A 23229-nucleotide genomic window follows, 5' to 3' on the forward strand; every position below is an offset into this window, starting at 1 on the left:
TCTCTGAACGTGTCCTATCAACTGATCGCTTTTTCTAGTCAGGTTGTTGTGCCACAAATTTCTTTTCTCCCAGTTCTATTCAGTATCTCGTAATTAGTTACCTTATATACGCACCCAGTCTTCAGCATTCTTAGCACCACATTTCAAAAGCTTTTGTTCTCTTCTTGTGTAAACTGTTTATCACCCATGTTTGACTTCCGTACATGGCTACACTCCATACATAGATTTGCAGAAAAGACTGTGTAAGGCTTAAATCTGTATTTGATGTTAACAAATTTCTGTTCCTCAACAACACTTTTCTTCCCATGGCTAGTCTACATTTTATATCCTCTCTACTTTGGCCATCATTTATTTTGCTGCCCAAATAGCAAAGTGTTTTGTTTATACTCTAAATTCCCCCTGCATCGCCTGATTTAATTAGACTAAATTCCATTATCCTTGTTTTGCTTTTGTTGATGTTCGTCAGATACCCTCCTTTCAAGACACGGTCCATTCTGTTAAACTGCTCTTCCCAAGTCCTTTGCTATTTCTGACAGAATTACAATGTCATTGGCAAACCCCAAAGTTTTTTATTTCTTCTCCCTGAACTGTAATTCCTGTTCCAAATTTTTCTGTGGTTTCCTTTGTTGCTTGCTCAGCATACAGATTGAATAATGTCGTGGTTATGCTACAGCCCTGTCTCACCCCTTCTCAACCACCATTCCATTTCAAGCCTCTCAACCCATACAACTGCCATGTGGTTTCTATGCAAGTTGTAAATAGCCTTTTGCACCCTATATTTTACTCCTGCTACCTTAAGAATTTCAGAGTACTCCAATCAGCATTGTCCAAAGCTTTCTCCAAGTCTACATATGGTGTATACGTAGGTTTGCCTTTCCTTAACTTATCTCTTAAGATAACTCATAGGATCAGTATTGCCTCGCATGATCCTACATTTCCCCGTAATCCGTACTGATCTTCTCCAGGGTCAGCTGCTACCAGTTTTTTCTTTCCCCTGTAAAGAATTTGTTTTTTGAAGCCATGACTTATTTGGTAATTAAGAGATGTTCACACCTGTCACCACCTGCTTTCTTTGAAATTGGTATTATTACATTGTTCTTGAAGTCTGAAGGTATTTCATCTGTCCCCTACATCGCAGGTAGAAGACTTTTACCATGACTGGCTCTCCAAGGCTATCAATACGAGGTGCATTCAAGTTCTAAGGCCTCCGATTTTTTTTCTAATTAACTACTCACCCGAAATCGATGAAACTGGCATTACTTCTCGACGTAATCGCCCTGCAGACGTACACATTTTTCACAATGCTGACGCCATGATTCCATGGCAGCGGCGAAGGCTTCTTTAGGAGTCTGTTTTGACTACTGGAAAATCGCTGATGCAATAGCAGCACGGCTGGTGAATGTGCGGCCACGGAGACTGTCTTTCATTGTTGGAAAAAGCCAAAAGTCACTAGGAGCCAGGTCAGGTGAGTAGGGAGCATGAGGAATCACTTCAAAGTTGTTATCACGAAGTAACTGTTGCGTAACGTTAGCTCGATGTGTGGGTGCGTTGTCTTGGTGAAACAGCACACGCGCAACCCTTCCCGGATGTTTTTGTTGCAGTGCAGGAAGGAATTTGTTCTTCAAAACATTTTCGTAGGATGCACCTGTTACCGTAGTGCCCTTTGGAACGCAATGGGTAAGGATTACGCCGTCGCTGTCCCAGAACATGGACACCATCATTTTTTCAGCACTGGTGGTTACCTGAAATTTTTTTGGTGGCGGTGAATCTGTGTGCTTCCATTGAGCTGACTGGCGCTTTGTTTCTGGATTGAAAAATGGCATCCACGTCTCATCCATTGCCACAACCGACGAAAAGAAAGTCCCATTCATGCTGTCGTTGCGCGTCAACATTGCTTGGCAACATGCCACACGGGCAGCCATGTGGTCGTCCGTCAGCATTCGTGGCACCCACCTGGATGACACTTTTCGCATTTTCAGGTCGTCGTGCAGGATTGTGTGCACAGAACCCACAGAAATGCCAACTCTGGAGGAAATCTGTTTAACAGTCATTCGGTGATCCCCCAAAACAATTCTCTCCACTTTCTTGATCATGTCGTCAGACCGGTTTATGCGAGCCCGAGGTTGTTTCGGTTTGTTGTCACACGATGTTCTGCCTTCATTAAACTGTCGCACCCACGAACGCACTTTCGACACATCCATAACTCCATCACCACATGTCTCCTTCAACTGTTCATGAATTTCAATTGGTTTCACACCACGCCAATTCAGAAAACGAATGATTGCACGTTGTTCAAGTAAGGAAAACGTCGCCATTTTAAGTATTTAAAACAGTTCTTGTTCTCGCCGCTGGCGGTAAAATTCCATCTGCCATACGGTGCTGCCATCTCTGGGACGTATTGACAATGAACGCGGCCTCATTTTAAAACAATGCACATGTTTCTATCTCTTTCCAGTCCGGAGGAAAAAAATCAGAGGCCTTGGAACTTGAATGCACCTCGTAGTTCTTTCAAAATACCATCTAATACCAGTGCCTTGTTACAACTTACGTCTTTCAGTGCTCTTAAATTCTTCTCGCACTATCATACCTCATATCTTATCTTTGTCTACATCCTCTTCCATGTCTATAAAACCGCATTGAAGTAATCCACCTTGTATAGACCCTCTGTGTGCTCTTTCCACTTTCAGATTTTCTTCCTGTGCTTAGGACTGGTTTTCCACCTGAGCTCTTGATATGCATACAGGTGGCTCTCTTTTCTGCAAAGGTCTCTTTAATTTTCTTGTAGGCAGTATCTAACTTGCCCCTAGTGAGACATGCTTCTACATCCTTACATTTGTCCTCTAGCCATCCTTGCTTAGCCATTTTGTACTTCCTGTCTATGTCAGTTTTGAGACGTTTGTATTCCTTTTCTCCTGCTTTTTCACTGCTTTTATATTACTACTAGCCCTAATCTTTTTACTTACTCGATCCTCTGCTGCCTTCACTATTTCACCTCTCAAAGCTACCTATTCGTCCTCTACTGTATTCCTTTTTCCTTCCTGTCAATCGTTCCCTAATGTTCTCTCTGAAACTCTCGACAACCTCTGGTTCTGTCTATTTATCCGGGTCCCATCTCCTTAATTTAATATCTTTTTGCAGTGTCTTCAGTTTTAATCTACAGTTCATAACCAATAAATTGTGTTCAGAGTCCACATCTGCCCATAGAAATGTCTTACAATTTAAAACCTGGTTCCTAAATCTCTGTCTTACCATTATATAATCAATCTGAAATTTTCCCTCACATATACAAGCTTCTTTCATGATTCATAAACAAAGTGTTGTGAAGCTCAAATTATGCTCTGCAAAATTCTACATTGTGACTTCCCTTTCATTCCTTCCCCCCCCCCCAGGACATATTTACCTCCTATTTTCTTTCTCTTCCTTTTCTTACTGTCAAATTCCAGTCCTCCATCACATTTAAATTTTCATCTCCCTTAACTGTGTAAATAATTTCTTTTGTCACTTAATACATTTCTTCAATCCCTCCATCTGCAGAGCTAGTTGCCATATAGACTTGTACTACTGTGATAGTGGCAGACTGTGTTTCTATCTTGGCTACCCTAATACATTTACTATGATAATCAAAGTAGCTTACCCACATTCGTACTTTCTTACTCATTTTTAAACTCACTTCTGCATTACCCCTGTTTGACTTAGTGTTTATGCCCCTGTACTCCCCTGACCAAAGGTTCTGTTGCCCTTGCCATTGAACTTCACTAATTCCCATTGTATTTAACTTCACCCTGTCCATTTCCATTTTTAAATTTTTATAATCTAACTGCCTGATTAAGGGATCTGGCTTTCCACACTCAGATTTGTAGAAGACAAATTTTATTTCTCCTGATGACAACATACTCCTGAGTAGTCCCTGCCTGGAGATGCGAATGGGGGACTCTGTAATATTTTACCCAAGAGGACAGCATCATCATTTAACCACACAGTAGTTCTGCATATTCTTGAGAAAAGTTACAGCTGTAGTTTTCCTCTTGCTTTTAGCTGTTCGCAGTACCAGCACAGAAAGGCTGATCTGGTTGACGTTACAAAGCCAGATCAGTAGTCATTCAGACTGTTGCCCGAGCAAGTACTGGAGAAGCTGCTGTGTCATCCTTCATTTGTCTGGCCTCTCAACTGTTATCCCATCATTGTGGTTGCACCTACAGTATGGCTACTCGTACTGCTGAGGCACATAAGCCACTCCACCAACAGCAAGATACAGGGTTCATGGGGGTGGGGGGGGGGGGGGGGAATTTTTCACTTAAACTTTATATAAGTGAAAAAAAGAGGCATTACTTTTTACTGACCCTCACATACTACATTGACTGCTATTCCTGTGTAGCATATTAAGTGAAACACTTAAGGGGGTAGGACATGAAACAGGCTGACTTGGAGCAGGAGAGGCACCATAGGACATTTTAATTTCCACTGTCTATACTTTTACAAATAAATTCATAAAACTTTGTCAGCAGGACCAGGAAGGATTCAGGATTCACACTCACAGCAGTGGAAGTTCAAAAACATTAACAAAATAATTATTTTTTGACAAGTGAAATTTAATAAATTTTTTCACCTAGTGCATTTATTGCTATATGTACACTTTTCTTCATAAGTAAGAGAGAATCTTTGATGAATTTTGCACAGCGTACATACGATACTTACAGGTGCGTAGAATTTTCCAAATCTATTAGAAATTGAGATAATTAACTATAAAGTTTAAGTATTTTCTAAATATGAAGTTTAAAATATAACAGCTCATTCATTTTTTCATAAATTAAATAAATTCTAGAGTTTCATACACCTGTAAGTATGGTTTGTATAGAAAAGTGTACCTATAGCAACAAATGCAGCATATAGTAAGTGAAAAAAATGATGGAATTTCACATGTAAAAAAACTTTATTGTGTTATGTTTTTGAACTTCCACTGCTATGAGTATGAATCCTGAATCCTTCTTGGTCATGCTGACAAAGTTTTATGAATTTGTTTGTAAAAGTATAGACAGTGGAAATTAAAATGTCCTGTGGTGCCTCTCTTGCTTCTAGTCGGCCCGTTTGACGTCCTATCCCCCCTTAACAGGATTTTGTGGGCAATAGCCTCCACAAACGCAACATTGTATGTACTGTATCGTTGCTGTGTGGCACTGTGTAACAGCCTCCAATGGTGCAGCATGGTGTCGACTCTCAGATGGCTGGCCTTAGTGGTCCAGGTGGTTTATCTCAAGGTCAAAGAGGTGCACGTGCTCGTGGGGGAGGCAGCATCCGTGGTGTTATCCGACCAGACCGCTCTTCTGGTACTGGCAGAGGAACGTTTGGTGATGACAATGGTATGTTATTGCATGTTAGTGTAGCTGTATTTACGCATGTGTGACTTGCTTATGTTAGGTTAATTCAATGTACAATTTATGCAGACATAGTGAAGTGGTCCCTTTGGAGTTGGAAAATGCCAAAGAAATAATGTACACACTAATGTATATATTTATAAGTTTTAATAGGCAGAGTCAGTGTCCATTAAATTCATTTGGGTTGTAGAGCATGTCACTTTGTGAACTAAAGTATATACATTTTGCCATTGTTGCATGTTGATTTCATCAGGGTATATAAGCTACATGCTATTATTTTACAACACGGCACAGTCTACAACCAAAAAGAATTTTATGAAAATATGCATCACACATTTCACACAGGAAGTGTAAGGTTCTGGAAAAATTTAAAATACATCCAATATCATTTACAGATTACTACAGTGATCACAAAAATCTGTACTTTAGTTTTTTATTTATGTAAGATAAGTACACTGGACAAAAAATTAATCACATCCAGGAGACATTGTGTGAATAGGGAGTAACCCTGCTTCTAACCTTGATATTAACCATAATTTGGTGAAGATGAGTGTCTCTAAGTTTCTTCAGGTATACCATATTCAGTAAGAGCCATTCACTAACGTTTAGATCCTCTTAGAGTAGGCTATTCCAGCATGTGTGGCTGCCGGAGAATAGTGGAGAGCTCTGCAAACACAGCCAGGCAGGGACGTGCCCTGTGAATAGTTAACACTCTGCATATAGCAAAACTGGGTGGTGAGGAGCCATGAGCAAGCAAGCACATTGACACTGGATGTGTTTAGCAGAAACATCAAATTCAAGTGAAAAATAACTAATATCTTCATGTTTGTGAAGCAACTTTCCGTTTTTGATTATGAGTGACAAAATATTTGGATTGAGATTTGTTGCTGCTGCAAGACACAGCATGCTCTTCAGTGTTGGGTCATTGAACTGGGACATTTCTGCAGGTTTAATCCTAGAAAATTTCTGCTGACTAATTTAAATTGATTTTCTAAATCAGTCTCAAAAGGCTGACAAAATTGCACAATGGTTTGTTGATAAGCCATGAAATAGGAGCCTAAAACTAACTATACCGATAAAAGGCTTTCAAAAAAAGTTAATTCCCTGTAGAAAGCTGCCTTTCAAATAGGGGAAGCTTTTCTGTTAATGTACTGATTTTACCATACATGTTAGGAGTAACAGATCCTTTTCTTGTAGTAACAAATTCGAACGTTGAATATCCCTAACATCAGTGGGAAAAGCAGGTGGTGACAGGTGTGAACATCTCTTAATTACCAATTTAATAAGTCATGGCTTCAAAAAACTAACACACATTCTTTACAGGAGAAAGGAAAAACTGGTAGCAGCTGACTCTGGAGAAGATCAGTATGGATTACGGGGAAATGTAGGATCATGTGAGGCAGTTGTCATTGACAGGACATGACAACTATCTCTGATCCTTTGCACTTCGATCTTTTTACGACAACCTTTTTTACGCAGAGTTACTTGGCTATGAGAAGTACACATTTCCTTGTAGACACTTTGGAGAGTCTGATATTGAGACAACAAAAAAAAAATCTGGCGAAGTTTATTCATGTCAGTCATAGGCTATCCAAAGTCAATAGCTCCTTTCTGTGATTATGAGCTGTCTCCATGTTGGTCTATCCTAATGCGCTGATCCTGTACAACCAAGTGGCACATACACGCACTTAACTGTAATGACACATGTCAGCAGTGGAAGGTCATGTGACTGCTGGGTAGCTGTATACAATCTGCAGCTCTTCAGAATGACTAGTGTGCTGTTTTAATGTTGTGACTAATATTTTGTCCAGTCACCTTATTTCTTATTGTTGTAGCTCAGCATAGTAATTTAAATAATTTATGAGCTTCTTACTACACCGGAAGATGTTCAGTAGTCTAATATTGCATACAAATCCCATTAGAAGTTACTTCTTCTAAGACATTCTTGTATAGAATAGTAATTGAGCTCTAACAGATTGTACTTTATTACTAGCTAATTTTTTTTTCCAATGGCTAGAAAGTTGAAAATGTGTGTGCCTTAATAGTGGGCAGCTTTTGGGCAATAGTAAGTCCTTAAGACTGTTCAGGATTGACTACAACCAACTGCACAGTTTTGGGAAATCTCCCTTTGCCAAATGAGCGTTACAGTAGTTAAGGCAATGGAATCAGCCATGCGCTTAACAGTGGTTTGCAGGATGTAGATGGAGTTGTAGATGTAGACTCACATTCAGAAAAAGTCGAGTTGAAGCCACAGTCCAGCCATAGGGATTTTGGTTTCTGTGATTTTCTTAAATTACTTGGAAAATAGGATGGCCATTTATGTCTGATTGTGATGCCTATTCTGACCTGATTCTAAGTATCTGATCTTTCCTTCTCATCCATTTCAGTAAGTCTCCCCTGTCCCAGGCTTCTGGGTGACTTTTTCTGAACTGTACCCCTTTCCCTAAAGCTCCCCAATCCTTTTCCTTCACCCCTCTTCCTTCCCCTTAAACTATTCTGCCAGAAGAAGAAAAAGCCACTGGCTTTAAAAGCTTGTTAAAGTTAAATCCTCGTGTGTGTGTGTGTGTGTGTGTGTGTGTGTGTGTGTGTGTGTGTGTGTGTGTGTTCGCCTGCCACTGCTTGATGAATAGATTTTTAATCTGTCTGTTAACATTATATTATGAAAAATTGATTGTTTTCGTTGATCTTTTCAGTGGAATGTCAAACTCGTGTTGTATTCCTCTTTCACTATTCCTGTTATTTAATTCTTCAAATCATAAATATTAGTGACACACATCATCCAGTACAACCTGCATTTCAATCTAATCCTTTGTTTTTAACAGTACATAATTTGTTATGAGAAACATGGTGTTTCAGGCAACACTTTTAGCCACTGTTTCAACATTATAGATGTGTTCTCTCTTCTTCATGTTCAACAGTACCTGACAGCGTACGTATTACCACAACAGCTCGCATTACTTTGAACCCACTTATTAAAAAACTGGAGATATTCACATCTGATTGTAGTAATTCCCTTGTGTAGCTTCTGTGCACACTGTATATGTTAATTCCAGGATTCAGTTAAGCTGCTGCTATGTTGATACAAGTGATTTTGTACTTGTTGGTTGTTTTTCATTGAGGTAAGGCCTACTGTGCTGATTACAGACATTGGTATTGGCTCTTACAATCTTATTTCCACCCAGGTTCCCACTAATGCTAGTTTCCCTGATATCCTAGTCTTCTATGTTGTCTGCATTCATCTTGTGATTTCTGTAACTGCCGTGTGTGTGTGTGTGTGTGTGTGTGTGTGTGTGATTTAAACTTCCTTCACCCCCAATTAATATTTTTATTTGTGCTAAGTGGAATTCCATAAGTTAACATTTTATAAGGCACACGCTTCAGCCAGTGGCCTCACCTACGAAGAAATTCACTATGAAAACAAGCTTTGTGTGCATCTGGAAGTGCATCCAGTAAGGTACTGTTGAAATTGATATGTACTTCTCCCTTTCAGGGAAATTCATTGGCTCGAGCCCACCTCAAATTTTTGATTGCACTTACCAAATATTGCTACTTCCCTATTAAGTACTGTTGTCTCGCGGTAGGCATTCATGTTCATAATTTTTTAAATGGCTTCACCGACTGTCAGTCTATAGAGTAAAATAGGATGCGCAGATTTTTTGCGGCTGCCAGTATTGTTATTGCATTCTTTGTCGACTTCTGTTCTGAATCCTTCTTTGCTTTCACTAGGTACAGTGGAGCAGGGTGTGACTCAGTGCTCTTGCATTCAGGAGGAGCATGATTCAAATCCCTACACAACCATCCAGATTTCATTTAAGGCAAATACATACACAGCTTCTTGGAAAAGGACTTGTCCAACAATACTTTTCAATATTCTTGTTGAGTCTGAGGTTGTTCTCCATACTTGATGACTTTCTTGTTCAAGGGACATTAAACCTTAACCCTCCTTCCTTCTCTGCTTTGCCAGTTTAGGGCCAAAAATGTGCAGTGAAAATTGCAGATATTATGGATGTCGATAAGCATTATGTTATTGCGACATTCTTGTCAGCAACAATTTCGTTTTTTATTATTATTATTTTATTTGTGTTTCTTTTGCTGCACTTACATTTCTGCTTCTTGCTGTCTACAGTTTTAGGGTGGCCACCAAACCTTGAAACCCTGAAAATGGCCAAAAAGCCTTGAATTTGATAAAAACTGGTAAAAACTTGGAAAAGACCTTGAATTTCCGTGAGGAACATGGATTTTTTAAATAATATTTATCACTTCATTTTTGTATACAAAAACATTTTTTAAATCAATTTATGGTTGCTTTAAGAAGCATTCAAATAATATCTTCATGCATGTGACTCGACGTAATTTCTTTCCTGAAGAGGCTCTTTGTTCAGGAGACACAACGTTATTAGAGCGTCCGTTTGTGTGAAATCGCAGCTGGGATTAAAGGCTTTATTTACCCACACTAAATTCTCGCATTTCAGTAAGTGTCCTACGCAAACCTATATTAGACACCGCCCCAATATGAGATCTGTTTATCACAACTAAGTTTTCTTTTGTTTGATTCTGTGTTGGAAAATCTCTTCCAGGAAGCACACGCTCACGAACATTTTGACAATTCAAACTTAAAACTTTCTAAGAGTTGATATTGAGGGTTTTTTTAGTAAAATGATTGATAGTTCTTGTGGATGACTTTACATTGGCAGTGTTAATTGTAAACACAATTTCATGTTGTCTTGGTAGCAATTTTATTAACATGCTTAGGGTCAGCCGAAAATGGTGTGAGCACAACCTCAAAATATAGGAATTCAGTGGGAAGGCTGGTTTTCTGAAGTTCTGAATTATTCCTCCAACAGCAATTTTTTAAACAGACCATGTTGCCAGACAGCATGTCATGCATGCGTAGAGCTGAAATTGCGTATACGCAGTGCCTTCTCCCACTTCTGGCTACTAGGAGTATGGCTGTTCGGTGCATAAGCAGTGAGAGCCAGAATCTACCTGGAAAAATTTTTATGGCACCGCCAAGCTGCCAGATTTACACATGTGTCAGTTAGTGGGGCTATACTTCCTGTCACTCCCCCTCACCTCTCCCCCCTCTCCCCCATATCTATTCCCCATCTCAATACTTTTGAAGCTATTGCAGTTCACACATTCGGTTATTTCTTGGTTATGCTTCAGTTTTAATAGTAAGGTATGCATATCAGATGTTTGCCCACCACAAAGTGTGGGAATCTAACTAGAAATGGGACGAGAAACATTCAAGCAGTGCAAAGACCAAACACGGATTTCTGCCTCATCGTAGCTGTGCATGCGCACTATCACAGGGATTTTTTATTGCTTGAAAGTAGCTGACTGGCAGCTGCTTAAAAGGAACCCAGTGTTAAAACTGTTCAAAGACTAGCGCCATCTATATCTTTCTGAAATGGAAGGGAACAACAGAAACTGCCAGTAACGGAGATGATTGTGTGAATTGTCGCACTGTTTAACAGGCTCATAACATTTCCAGAGTGCAGTGTTTTTCAGTGATGCCAAACTGAGTACAACTTGACACCAGAGTACATAGGAGTCAGTTTATCCATGGGTTATGTGACACCTAATTAATAATGAATACATTATGCTCTTGGTGCAATGCAACAATAAATATTTCGACAATGGGGAAAAGTGCTTTGGGTAGCCATGCTAACATCTGAAAACAAACTTTCCGTAAACCAGAAGTCTCTTGTGATGAATACATTTATGTTATGCCAAAAATCTGACGCAATGAAAATTCAATCCCAAATCAGTGAAGAAGGTAAGATTATTTTTTATAAGACTTGAATGTTGCCACGATGTCATCGTCTTAGATAAAAAATCGAAATTTAGTTGTCTTTGTTGAACTGTATTCGTTGGGACGCTGGACGCTGAGTCGATGTAGGGGAGGAAGATGTTGATTAGAATTATCTTTGCATTACAAGTGATCTCTCCAACTTTTATGCCCGAGTGCATCAACCTCCTTAAATATCAGCCATTATGAAACAACAAATATCTCGATAGTAACTTTTTAAAAATTCTATCCTCTTTGCAACTATGCAAATTGTATTTGGAATCCTTTTTTAAAATTAAGTTAATCTGTTCTTCGTTTTGATCTTCGAATTATTTGTGTTGATTTTGGAAATCATTGTATTTAATCTGCCATGATGATTTTTGCTGTATTTCACAGTTTTTACAGAAAGTAATTGGGAGGAATGCATGTCTAGCCTCAGCATATGACTTACTATGATGTGCAGTTTAGATTTTTAGAATATCATTTTTAATGGAAGAATTCTTTTCAAGACTTTTCCACCCAACATCGACTCTCGGCAACCCAAGGAACATAGTTTGACAAAGAAATCCAGGATTGGATTATTATTATTTTAAGACAGGGGTGCTGTGGCAACAATCCAGTATTTTCATAATAATTGACAAAAAATAAAATGAAAAGGAAAATTGGTAGGTTAAAGTTAGATATAGTGGGAATTAGTGAAGTTCGGTGGCAGGAGGAACAAGACTTCTCGTCAGGTGACTACGTGGTTATAAATACAAAATCAAATAGGGATAATGCAGGAGTAGGTTTAATAATGAATAAAAAAATAAGAGCGTGGGTAAGTTACGACAAACAGCATAGTGAACGCTTATTGTGGCCAAGATAAGACACGAACCCCTCACCTACCACAGAAGTAAAAGTTAATATGCCAAGAGATAGATGAAATATATGATCAAATAAAAGAAATTAATTCAGATAGTGAAGGGAGACGAAAATTTAATACTTGTGGGTGACTGGAATTCGATAGTAGGTAAAGGAAAAGGAAGAGAAGGAAATGTAGTAGGTGAATATGGAATGGGGGTAAGGAATGAAAGAGGAAGCCACCTGGTAGAATTTTGTGCAAAGCATAACTTAATCATAACTAACACTTCGTTCAAGAAACATGAAAGAAGGTTTTGTACATGGAAGAAGCTTCGAGATACTGGAACATTTCAGATATATTATATAATGGTAAGACAGAGATTTAGGAACCAGGTTTTAAATTGGAAGACATTTCTGGGGCCAGATGTGGACTCTGACCACAATCTGTTATGAACTGTAGATTAAAACTGAAGAGACTGCAAAAAGGAGGGAATTTAAGTAGACAGGAGGTGGATAAACTGACAGAACCAAAGGTTGTAGAAAGTTTCAGGGAGAGCAATATGGAACTATTGACAAAATTGGGGGAAAGAAGTAAAGTAGTTGAAGAATGGGTAGCTTTGAGAGATGAAATAGTAATGGCATCAGAGGATTGAGTAGGTAAAAAGAATCGGGCTAGTAGAAATCCTTGGGGAACAGAAGAAATATTGAATTTAATTGATGTAAGGAGAAAATACAAAAATGCAGTAAATGAAGCTGGCAAAAAGGAATGCAAATGTCTCAAAAATGAGATTGACAGGAAGTGCAAAATGGCTAAGCAGGGATGGCTAGAGGACAAATGTAACGATGTAGAGGCATATATATAAGGGTAAGATAAAGATACTGCCTACAGGAAAATTAAAGAGACCTTTGGAGAAAAGATAACCACTTGTATGAATATCAAGAGCTCAGATGGACACTCATTTCTAAGCAAAGAAGGGAAAGCAGAAAGGTAAAAGGAGTATATAAGGGTCTATACAAGGGCAATGTACGTGAGGACAATATTATGGAAATGGAAGAGGATGTAGGTGAAGATGAAATGGGAGATAAGATATTCCATGAAGAGTTTGACAGAGCACTGAAAGATCTAAGTCCCCCGAACTATCAGTTTAATAAGTCATGGTTGCAAAATATTAACAAGAATTCTTTACAGACGAATGGAAAAACTTATAGAAGCTGACCTCGAGGAAGATCAGTTTGGTTTCCGTAGAAATGTTGGAACACGTGAGGCAATACTTACCCTACATCTTATCTCAGAAGATAGATTAAGGAAAGGCAAACCTACTTTTCTAGGATTTGTAGACTTAGAGAAAGCTTTTGAGAATGTTGCCTGTAATACTCTTTCAAATTCTGAAGGTGGAAGGGGTCAAATACAGGGAGTGAAAGGCTATTTACAATTTGTACAGAAACCAGATGGCAGTTACAAGAGTCGAGGGGCATGAAAGGGAAACAGTGGGTGGGAAGTGAGTGAGACAGGTCGTAGCCTATCCCCAATGTTGTTCAATCTGTATATTGAGCAAGCAGTAAAGGAAACAAAATAAAAATTCTGAACAGGAATTAAAATCCATGGAGAAGAAATAAAAACCTTGAGGACCGGGAAGAACAGTTGAACCGAATGGTCAGTGCCTTGAAAGGAGGATATAAGATGAACATCAACAAAAGCAAAGCGAAGATAATGGAATGTAGTCAAATTAAATCACATGATTCTGGGGGAATTAGATTAGGAAATGAGACACTTTAAGCAGTAAATGAGTTTTGCTATTTTGGGAGCAAAATAACTGATGATGGTTGAAGTAGACAGGATATAAAATGTAGACTGGCAATGGCAAGCAAAGCGTTTCTGAAGAGAAATTTGTTAACATCAAGCATAGATAAGTCATTTCTGAAAGTATTTGTATGGAGTGTAGCCATGGATGGAAGTGAAACATGGATGATATATAGTTTAGACAAGAAGAGAATAGAAGCTTTCGAAATGTGGTGCTACAGGAGAATGCTGAAGACTATATGTGTAGCCCACATAACTAATGAGGAGGTATTGAATAGAATTGGGGAGAAGAGAAATTTGTGGCACAACTTGAGTAGAAGAAGGGATCGGTTGGCAGGACATATTCTGAGGCATCAAGGGAGCACCAATTTAGTATTGGAGGGCATCGTGGAGGGTAAAAATCATAGAGGGAGACCAAGAGATGAATACAATAAGCAGATTCGGAAGGATATAGGTTGCAGTAGGTACTGGGAGATGAAGCACACAGGATAGAGTAGCAAGGAGAGCTGCATCAAACCAGCCTCTGGACTGAAAACAACAACAACAACAACATAAGTTAAACACTACTTATATTTCACAGGAGTTTCACTGCCTAGCTATTCTTCCAAGGCAACTGGTACTGCAGAAGCAGGTGTGACACCTTCAGCTTCAAAAAACTGACCGTCTAAAAAATCTTCAGTGCAGTCATTTTTATTATTGGAAAATGTCACAAAAGCTGAAATCTTGTGGTGCTTACGTACAATTTATAATTATTGGCAAGTCCGAAGTTCTGCTGCTTGCATATCATTATTTCCCAATATGTTTCCAGATAGTCCAATTGTGGCAAAAATGTAGTCCCAAAGGACAAAAAATGCATGCAGTATTGTGTATGGTATTGCTCCATATGTTCATGCCAAACTTATTGACATGATTAAACAATGTGACAATGTTGTTCTTGAATTTGACGAGAGTTTAAACACTGTTTCTTGAAAAACACAAATGGACAGTCATATTAGATTTTGGGTTCGAAATAAGTCACAGGTTTCAGCTCGATTTTTTTACTCTGCTTTTATTAAATGCACAAGGGCCAGTGACCTACCAAATGCTACGAAATGATCTTTTGGTTTGCAGAATCTCCAAAAAATTTGCAGTTGTCGACGGATGGACCAGACATGAATTTTAAAGTTTGAAGGCCTTGAATAATGAGCTAAAAGAGATTTCTGAAAACATGCAACTGTTACAGCTAGGTAGTTGCAGGATGCATGTAGTTCATGGAGCTTTCAAAACTGGCATGTCACAAACAAATTGAGAAATTGCACAATTTTAAGGGTCTTATATTATTTGTTTCAATATGCAGAATATGCAGCTGCCTCATATTTCCTTTTGCAATTCTGTGGTACGAGATGGATCGAAAATGCAAATGTGGCTGAATGAGCTTTAAAAATTCTTCCACATCTAAGAAATTATGTTCTGAATTGGCTCAAAATAAAACACACTAATTCAGGGAGTTTTAAAATGGTATCTTAAGCAGTAGGAGACAGATTCTCAGGTCCAGAATTGGCTTTTTTTGCTGTGACTGCATGTACATTCGAAGGTTTTTTTACATGATTTTGTACAAAGAATTATTCACTCTTACTACTGCTTTAATACAGTGACTCGTCAAATCAGACATTGTGGTAAATGATAAATCCCTCATGAAGATTGACATGAAGGATAAGGAGAATTTGATCACTGTGCAGTGCTTTGCATGGGATTTTACTACACAAGATGCCCTAAACAAGTTAAGGACCCGATTGACATCTTGAGGCTTAAAGGAGAAATGCGTTCTTGTATTACTGCCACGATACAAAAGCTACTTGAAAAATCACCACTGAAATCTAAACTTACACGTGCCATTCATGTTTGACTCTTCAGTAACATTAAATCAAGAAACGGCTGTAAAAAGGTTCACATGGTGCCTCGAAATCCTCGTCTCTTGCGAAAGGTTATTTGGCGTAAAAGCAGATTGTGTTAAACAAGAGTTTGTTGGTATCTGTAGAAACGCTCATGTTCAAAAAGGAATGAGATCGTTCAAAAGAAGTGAAACTTCTTTGAATGAATTTTGGATGAATGTGATTAAATTGTCACAAAATGAATGTTGTAGATTTTCTCAAAATCATTTTAATACTCCCCCCCTCCCCCTCTCTCCCCCCTCTCTCCCCCTCCCCCTCTCTCCCCCCTCTCCCCCTCCCCCCTCTCTCCCCTCTCCCCCCTCTCCCCTCTCTCCCCTCTCCCCCCTCTCCCCTCTCCCCCCTCTCCCCCCTCTCCCCCCTCTCCCCACCTCTCCCCCACTGTGCGTGAGTGTGTTTATACCTTAGTATGTATGTTACAGTAGGGCCGGTCTAAGTTAAAAGTGCAGTGTATGCTTCTTCAGACTGCATATCTTCACAGACTTGAAGAGGTGAGAATTCACCTTTCTTAACAAGTAGTTAAATTGTTATATCTCTCATAATAATTGATGGCTCGCCATAAGGTTTCCTCGGAATTAGACCTTGCAGCATGTCCTAAAAGTTGCCGTTGCACTGATTTGTCGCTACATACTGCATAGTGTAGGCATGTTTACAAAATTGAGAAAAACAATGTTAACAGAATCTTCCATCGGTTCTTGGTAGAGCAACATTATAATAAATGAAAAGCACCAGTTCCTTTTGTTAGACGGTATTACTTTTATTGTGTTAACCAGTTTTCGGCTTACAAGGCATTACTCAGTAAATGTCTGAAGATGGCCTTGGCCTTGTAAGCTGAAAACTGATGAACACAATAAAAATAATACTGTGGAACAAAAACAAAATGTGAAACATAAGATTTGTGGTGGTTATGGAATCATACAATGACATCTTTTTGTTAAAGAAACCAATTTTAGGATATTGTTGCCTTGGAAACCTTAAAGGAGAAAGTTCTAGATGAAACTTAAAGTAATCTTTCAGGATGAAATGGAACATTCTACAGCTATTCATGAGAAATGACTCTGTATTTAAGTGTGCCTGCCTTTTATTTTGCTTCTGTCACACACTGACTGTTTAAATCATCAGGAGTCTATCTTAAACGAACATTGTTGTATGAATGAATGCAATTTGAATACAATTGATTGCACTGTAGACTATGTATTGTACATCATAACATGATATGGTTCAGCTTGTATGATATATATTTTAACAATATATTACTTGTTATTTCTAGCACAGTATATTTGCTAACCTCATTTAGGTCAAAATACGTTACATGTCAACCTGGAAAATCATTATTTTAACCTGGAAAAAACCTTGAATTTGAAATAAAGGTTTGGTGGCCACCCTGAGTTTACATATGTGGGTCTATTACATTAAAATAATGTTTCCATTTGTTTTATCTGTAATTTAATAATTGATTTTGATAGTGTTGGTGCTAAGTTGTATTACTACTTTGCATGTCAATAGGAAATGTAACAGCAGATGCAGATAACCGCAGGATTGGTACTGGGATTATGCAACAGTATCCAGACTCTCATCAGCTGTTCTTGGGAAATATTCCTCATCATGCAACTGAAGAGGATCTAAAGGTGGGGAAGTACATGATAACTTCTGTTGCCTTATAAAATGAGATAGTGTGCTTTTTACATGCGTAATCCAGTTTCTTGTTACTCTGCGGAGCTTGGAAAAATAGATCTACAAAATTCACACACACACACACACACACACACACATATAAAATGAGATAGTGTGCTTTTTACATGCGTAATCCAGTTTCTTGTTACTCTGCAGAGCTTGGAAAAATAGATCTACAAAATTCACACACACACACACACACACACACACACACACACACACACACACACACACACAGGTGTGTGATATTCATTTTTAATGAACATCATTTTAAGGCATGTTTGTTTTTACTCCTTTTAGTGCCAAATACGATCTGATCGTGATCCAGATTTTCGGGGAAAAATGCCAGTAACGATCTGATTGTGATGCCCTTCTCATTCGTTTTTTCCGCGCTTGAAGGCAAAGTTGTTAGTATTTCCTAGCCAAGACGCAGAAGGAAGGTCGAAGGCACAGCATATCGATCTTCTTTTCGATTGTCAGTGCGATATTTCGAGTAAAATAAACTTCTCTGGTGGTGGTTATTTACCGACTATTTCGTGGCAGCATGGCGTCGTCAAGTAAGAAGTTGCGGTTCGATACAAATGATTTAGACAATAATATGATAAGTAGTGGAAGTGAAGATGAATTTGCAGAAAGTGAATCAGATTATGAGATGTCAGGTGGAGAAGAGGACTCGTCGTTTTATTCTTCAAGTTACGATTGTGCGTCAGCAAATGACGATGACGACGACCAAACACAACTAAATTGCAGTGCAAATACTTTTGTTGAAGTATTGGATGAGGCATCAGATAATCCACCTCCTCAAAGCTTTGTGTATGCAGAAGTACCAGGCCCTAAACATATACCAGCAAACGCCACACCAACAGATTTTTTCAATTTGTTCTTCTCGCTGCAGCTTTTTACGATTATGGTGACAGAGACTAACAGATACGCTCGCCAGGTGATTCAGTCAATGCATTTATCGCCAAATTCGAGAATCAAACAGTGGCAACCAACAACTGTAGCAGAAATGAGGGCTTTTATAGCAGTAATTTTGAATATGGGACTGATAAAAAAACCGACGATTTTTAGTTATTGGTCAACTGATGCAAACCTGTTGACACCGTGGTTTTCGCAAATGTTTTCACGCAACAGGTTTCAGTTGTTTCTGCGGTTTTTCCATTTTGTAGACAATTCGAAACTTCACCCTCCTGGTCACCCATTATATAATCCAACAGCCAAATTTCAAATGTTGGTGGATATTGCCAACAATGTTTTCTGTCGCTACTACACTCCACACCAGCAACGGAGTGTCGATGAAAGTCTTGTTGGGACAAAGGCGCACTCACAGCTAATCCAGTACCTACCCAATAATCATCATCACAGATGGGGGAGTCAAATTTTGGATGCTGTGTGATTCAGTCGTAAATTACTGCCTAGGGTTTTATGCATACCGTGGTGCAAAAAGTGATGATGACAAAAACGAAATAAAAGAGAATGGCTTGGGATATGTAGTGGTCATGAAACTACTAGCTCTTGGGAGCTACATGCAAAAAGGTTACCATGTGTTTTGCGATAACTTTTTTACATCTAGTCCTCTGGCAGAAAAGCTGTATTCAGTTGGCAGTTATCTAACGGGAACAATTAGAAGAAACAGAAAATTCCTGCCACGTGGTCTTCTATTGAATTATTCTGTAGGTCAGCTAAAGTTTTTCAAGAAATCTTTTATACTTCTCTGTGGCTTCAGACAGAAGAAATCACAGAGAAATCCAGTCCTCCTTGTGAGTACATCATCCTCTGCTACATCATCAGAAAAGACAATTCGCAATAGACAGTCGGTCAAGAAATCGGATGTTATTTTTGAATATAATAAGTATATGGGTGGCATTGACTCATCTGATATGATGGCATACTGCTATTTAGATGAGAGGAGGACTGTCAAGATGTGGAAGAAGGTAGTGTTCAGCATAATTGCCAGGATGTTGCTGAATGCATATGTTTTGTATAAGGAAAGCCTAAACCCCAGCGACAAACCGCTGACACGGCTGAAGTTTAACAGCATAGTCATTTGCAAACTTTCTGAACAGTGGTTTCAGGCAAGGACTGCAGCCACAAGTGCAATAGATATAAATGTACCTGCTCCAACAGTATATGGTGTAGAGACTCTTCCAGGGAGAAAGGAACGCTACTGGAGTGTTTGTTCTACGAAGGATAAGAAGCGGCGTTCACGAACAGTATGTGTTTGTTGCAAGAAAGGACTGCATCCTTCATGTGTTGGTCAGCATGTGTGCAAGTAGTTGTCATAACTGCAACCTCACATTTGTCAGTGATTTATGACTGAAGAACTGAGAACACGTTCAGAGCAAAACAATTTTTTTTTTTTTTGTAATGTTATGTTCTTTTTCATTTTTTCCTGAGTGAAATAAACAAAAATTTTGTATTCCTTTATGGTGTTTTTGTTAAGGAAACTAGAGAGATTCTATATATACCTGGAATTTTTGAGTATATCATCATTTGGTGGGTCTCAGAGTAAACTGAAATCAAAGTTTTAATTTTTTTCGATAAACCCCATCATGAAAATAATTTTTTTCTCTGAAAATATGTTCTGTGACAATGTGTATTGCACTTATTAATGTAGCTAGCAGCATTCCCTAAAAAGTAAAAAAAAATTACATTCCTTTATGCATTAGTTTAGATTTTATTGCAAGTATGGCAGAGGTCTGCATTTTACTGTAAAATCGCATGGCACTTTTAACATGATCTTTTGAGAAAACGTCTGGCACAAAAAGGGTTAAGGAATAAATATGAAACTATTCACAGATTGCTAAGTTTTTTCATAATTTCTAACATGCCTGGAACTCAATTTTCCATTTTTAAATAAGTTGCAGCAGAATTTGTGGTTGTTCCTTTCAGTTGGTAGGTTAGAACATTGTATTTTATGGCCTTTTCCCCAAATTTGGCGGTGTTCTTTTCTTAATAAAAACGGGGTTGTGTACCTCATTCAGTAAACATGGAACCCTTATAGGATCAGTCTGTGTGTGTGTGTGTGTGTGTGTGTGTGTGTGTGTGTGTGTGTGTGTGTGTGTTGTTGTTGTTGTTGTTGTTGTGGACATTTTTTTCGTGTGCAGATTGATGAATGAAGTTAAAATTTATAGAAAACACAATGTTCTGCTACGATATGTTGGTGGAGTACAAAACCTAAGATTATATGTCAGTGCAATCAAAAGATATGGCCAGTTATGACACACATTTTGGTACTTACTCATATAAAAGGTATATGGTACTTCCTGTTGATGTAGAATTATGATATCTGGCAGTAAGCAATAGTACAACAAAAAGGAAAAACCTGCATACTATTAATTTGTAATTACATTGCACGAAAAATATTTCTTTTGCCATTTGTTATCAGACTCCAGACTCAAAACATTCTCTGAAGCCTTGGAAGTCCCGGAACCGATTTGTTGTCAGTATCAGTGTCGATGGCCGGCAACAATCACAAAGATTCTGGATTTTCAGGTTGGATGAGTGGTATGGATACATAAGTAAGTTTGTACCAAATCCTCATAGTGAGAGTCGTACTCACATCTGACCAATTTTTTTTTCCCCTAAAATTTGCTGATTCTCCAAATTTGCCCTCAAATTTTTTCGATATTTGTCAGTAGTTTTTCTTTGCCAAAGTCATCATTTTTTTTACCAAAGTCGGTGTATCCTTTGCTGTTGCACCTCCCCTTCCCTCCAAATTTGGTGCTTTTTGGTGCCAAAATTGGTGATATTTTTACCCAAATTCAGCACTGTTTTCATCATCGCATCAAAACTAGTTACACAGGAAATGAACTGTTACTTCAGCCTTGATGAGGTTAGAAGATACAATGCAATTTCAAAGCTGCAGTCTGTATAGCATAATGAAATTCACTATATCTTATAAAAATCGCCGATTTTTGCTGCTTCATTTTCGCAAAATTTTCCTGTTCCAATCAATATGTAATCAGTGAGGTTTTTGGTTGATTAACCAGTTTCCAGTTGTAATGTATTCAATTGGAGTTCCCGATGTTTCAGTGGTCTTTGTGAAGTAGGACTATATTGAGCAACTGCATAATCATCAGTGTGTGAAATGTTTAGATTTCTAGTGGAATCATGTTCTTGAGTTTTAGTGTAAAATACTTGCATTTGTGAAATAATATATTAAGTGCAGAGAAATCACCCAAAGTGTGTCAACTTTTAGTGTTCTAATGCATCTGGTTGTAAATGTCAGTAACTTTATCCAATCAGAGCAGAAGGGGGGGGGAAAAAAATTACCTCTCAAATTCAATGTGCTGTGTGGTGCAAGCCACGTGGCTGGATGTCACAGACATTGTCTACTGTTAACTTCTCATGGTTTTAATTTGGAATTTCAGTGATTGTTTTTAAAAAAGCTCCGAAAAAATAAATTTCACATTTTGCCATCACTCTGGTGTAAAAGGTCAGCATGAAATATCGTGCTGATTTATTTTCCTTCATTAGTATTACACTCCACAAAATTGAGATTATTAACAGGTGAACTTCTTACATTCAAACAATTTTAAGGAACAGTGGCTTTGTGATGTCCTGAAGTTAATCTTCCTTGATCTTCGGCTGGCCTAGTAGGCTTTATACTTGTCAGTTTATGTTCTTTAACAGAGAATATGAGTCCAATGCAGCACCTGTTTACTCCACATGGGGAGGAAGAAGGGAAAAACCCAAAAATAGCCCCTATGAAAACGAAAGTTAAATGCATTAAAATTGTGGTGTATTAAAATACAAAATGTGTTGACATATATGAAACCAAGATGATGAGACTTACCAAACAAAAGTGCTGGCAGGTCGATAGACACACAAACAAACACAATTATACACACACAATTCTAGCTTTTGCAACCAACGGTTGCTTCATCAGGAAAGAGGGAAGGAGAGGGAAAGACGAAAGGATGTGGGTTTTAAGGGAGAGGGTAAGGAGTCATTCCAATCCCGGGAGCGGAAAGGCTTACCTTAGGGGGAAAAAAAGGACAGGTATACACTCGCACACACACCCATATCCAACCCCACATACACAGACACAAGCAGACATTTGTTCCTTTACAAATAAGTCTTTCCACTCCCGGGATTGGAATGACTCCTTACCCTCTCCCTTAAAACCCACATTCTTTCGTCTTTCCCTCTCCTTCCCTCTTTCCTGATGAAGCAACCGTTGGTTGCGAAAGCTAGAATTTTGTGTGTATGATTGTGTTTGTTTGTGTGTCTATCAGGCGTGCACTACACACCGGAAGCAGCTACTAGGGTAGCAGAGTACGTGTGGCGTGCACACGGGGGTTTTTTAGGTTAGAGGGACCCCCCCTTGGGCGAAACGATAAAATACCTGACGGCTTACCAGAGAGAACATTATCATCGTTGATAAAGAACGTCCGTCCTCAGAGACCAAAAACAGGAAAAGTTAACGTAATATTGGTAAACTGCAGGAGTATCCAGGGCAAGGTTCCTGAATTAGTATCTCTTATTGAAGGAAATAGTGCGCATATAGTATTAGGAACGGAAAGTTGGTTAAAACCGGAAGTGAACAGTAACGAAATCCTAGACACAGAATGGATTATATACCGCAAGGATAGGATAAACGCCAATGGTGGAGGAGTATTTATAGCAGTAAAGAATTCAATAATATCCAGTGAAGTTATTAGCGAATGCGAATGTGAAATAATCTGGGTTAAGTTAAGTATCAAAGGTGGGTCAGATATGATAGTCGGATGCTTCTATAGGCCACCTGCATCAGCAACCGTAGTAGTTGAGCGCCTCAGAGAGAACCTGCAGAACGTCGTGAAGAAGTTTCGTGATCAT

The 23229-nt window shown here is 38.6% G+C and overlaps 1 protein-coding gene across 3 annotated transcripts in view; it reads left to right on the top strand.

Moving 5' to 3' along the window:
- The window catches only part of LOC126261300 (ras GTPase-activating protein-binding protein 1), a 157431-nt gene that overhangs the window by 118285 nt on the left and 15917 nt on the right, over window positions 1-23229 (top strand). For 2 of the 3 annotated variants that reach the window (XM_049958527.1, XM_049958526.1), the window contains exons 9-10: window positions 5186-5357; window positions 17239-17360. In XM_049958527.1, the coding sequence (XP_049814484.1) occupies window positions 5186-5357; window positions 17239-17360 (294 nt within the window). The remainder of the gene's footprint in view (window positions 1-5185; window positions 5358-17238; window positions 17361-23229) is intronic. The other variant, XM_049958528.1, reaches the window with a different exon arrangement.

The sequence above is a fragment of the Schistocerca nitens genome, chromosome 1 (assembly GCF_023898315.1).
Source record: "Schistocerca nitens isolate TAMUIC-IGC-003100 chromosome 1, iqSchNite1.1, whole genome shotgun sequence".
Taxonomy (NCBI): domain Eukaryota; kingdom Metazoa; phylum Arthropoda; class Insecta; order Orthoptera; family Acrididae; genus Schistocerca; species Schistocerca nitens.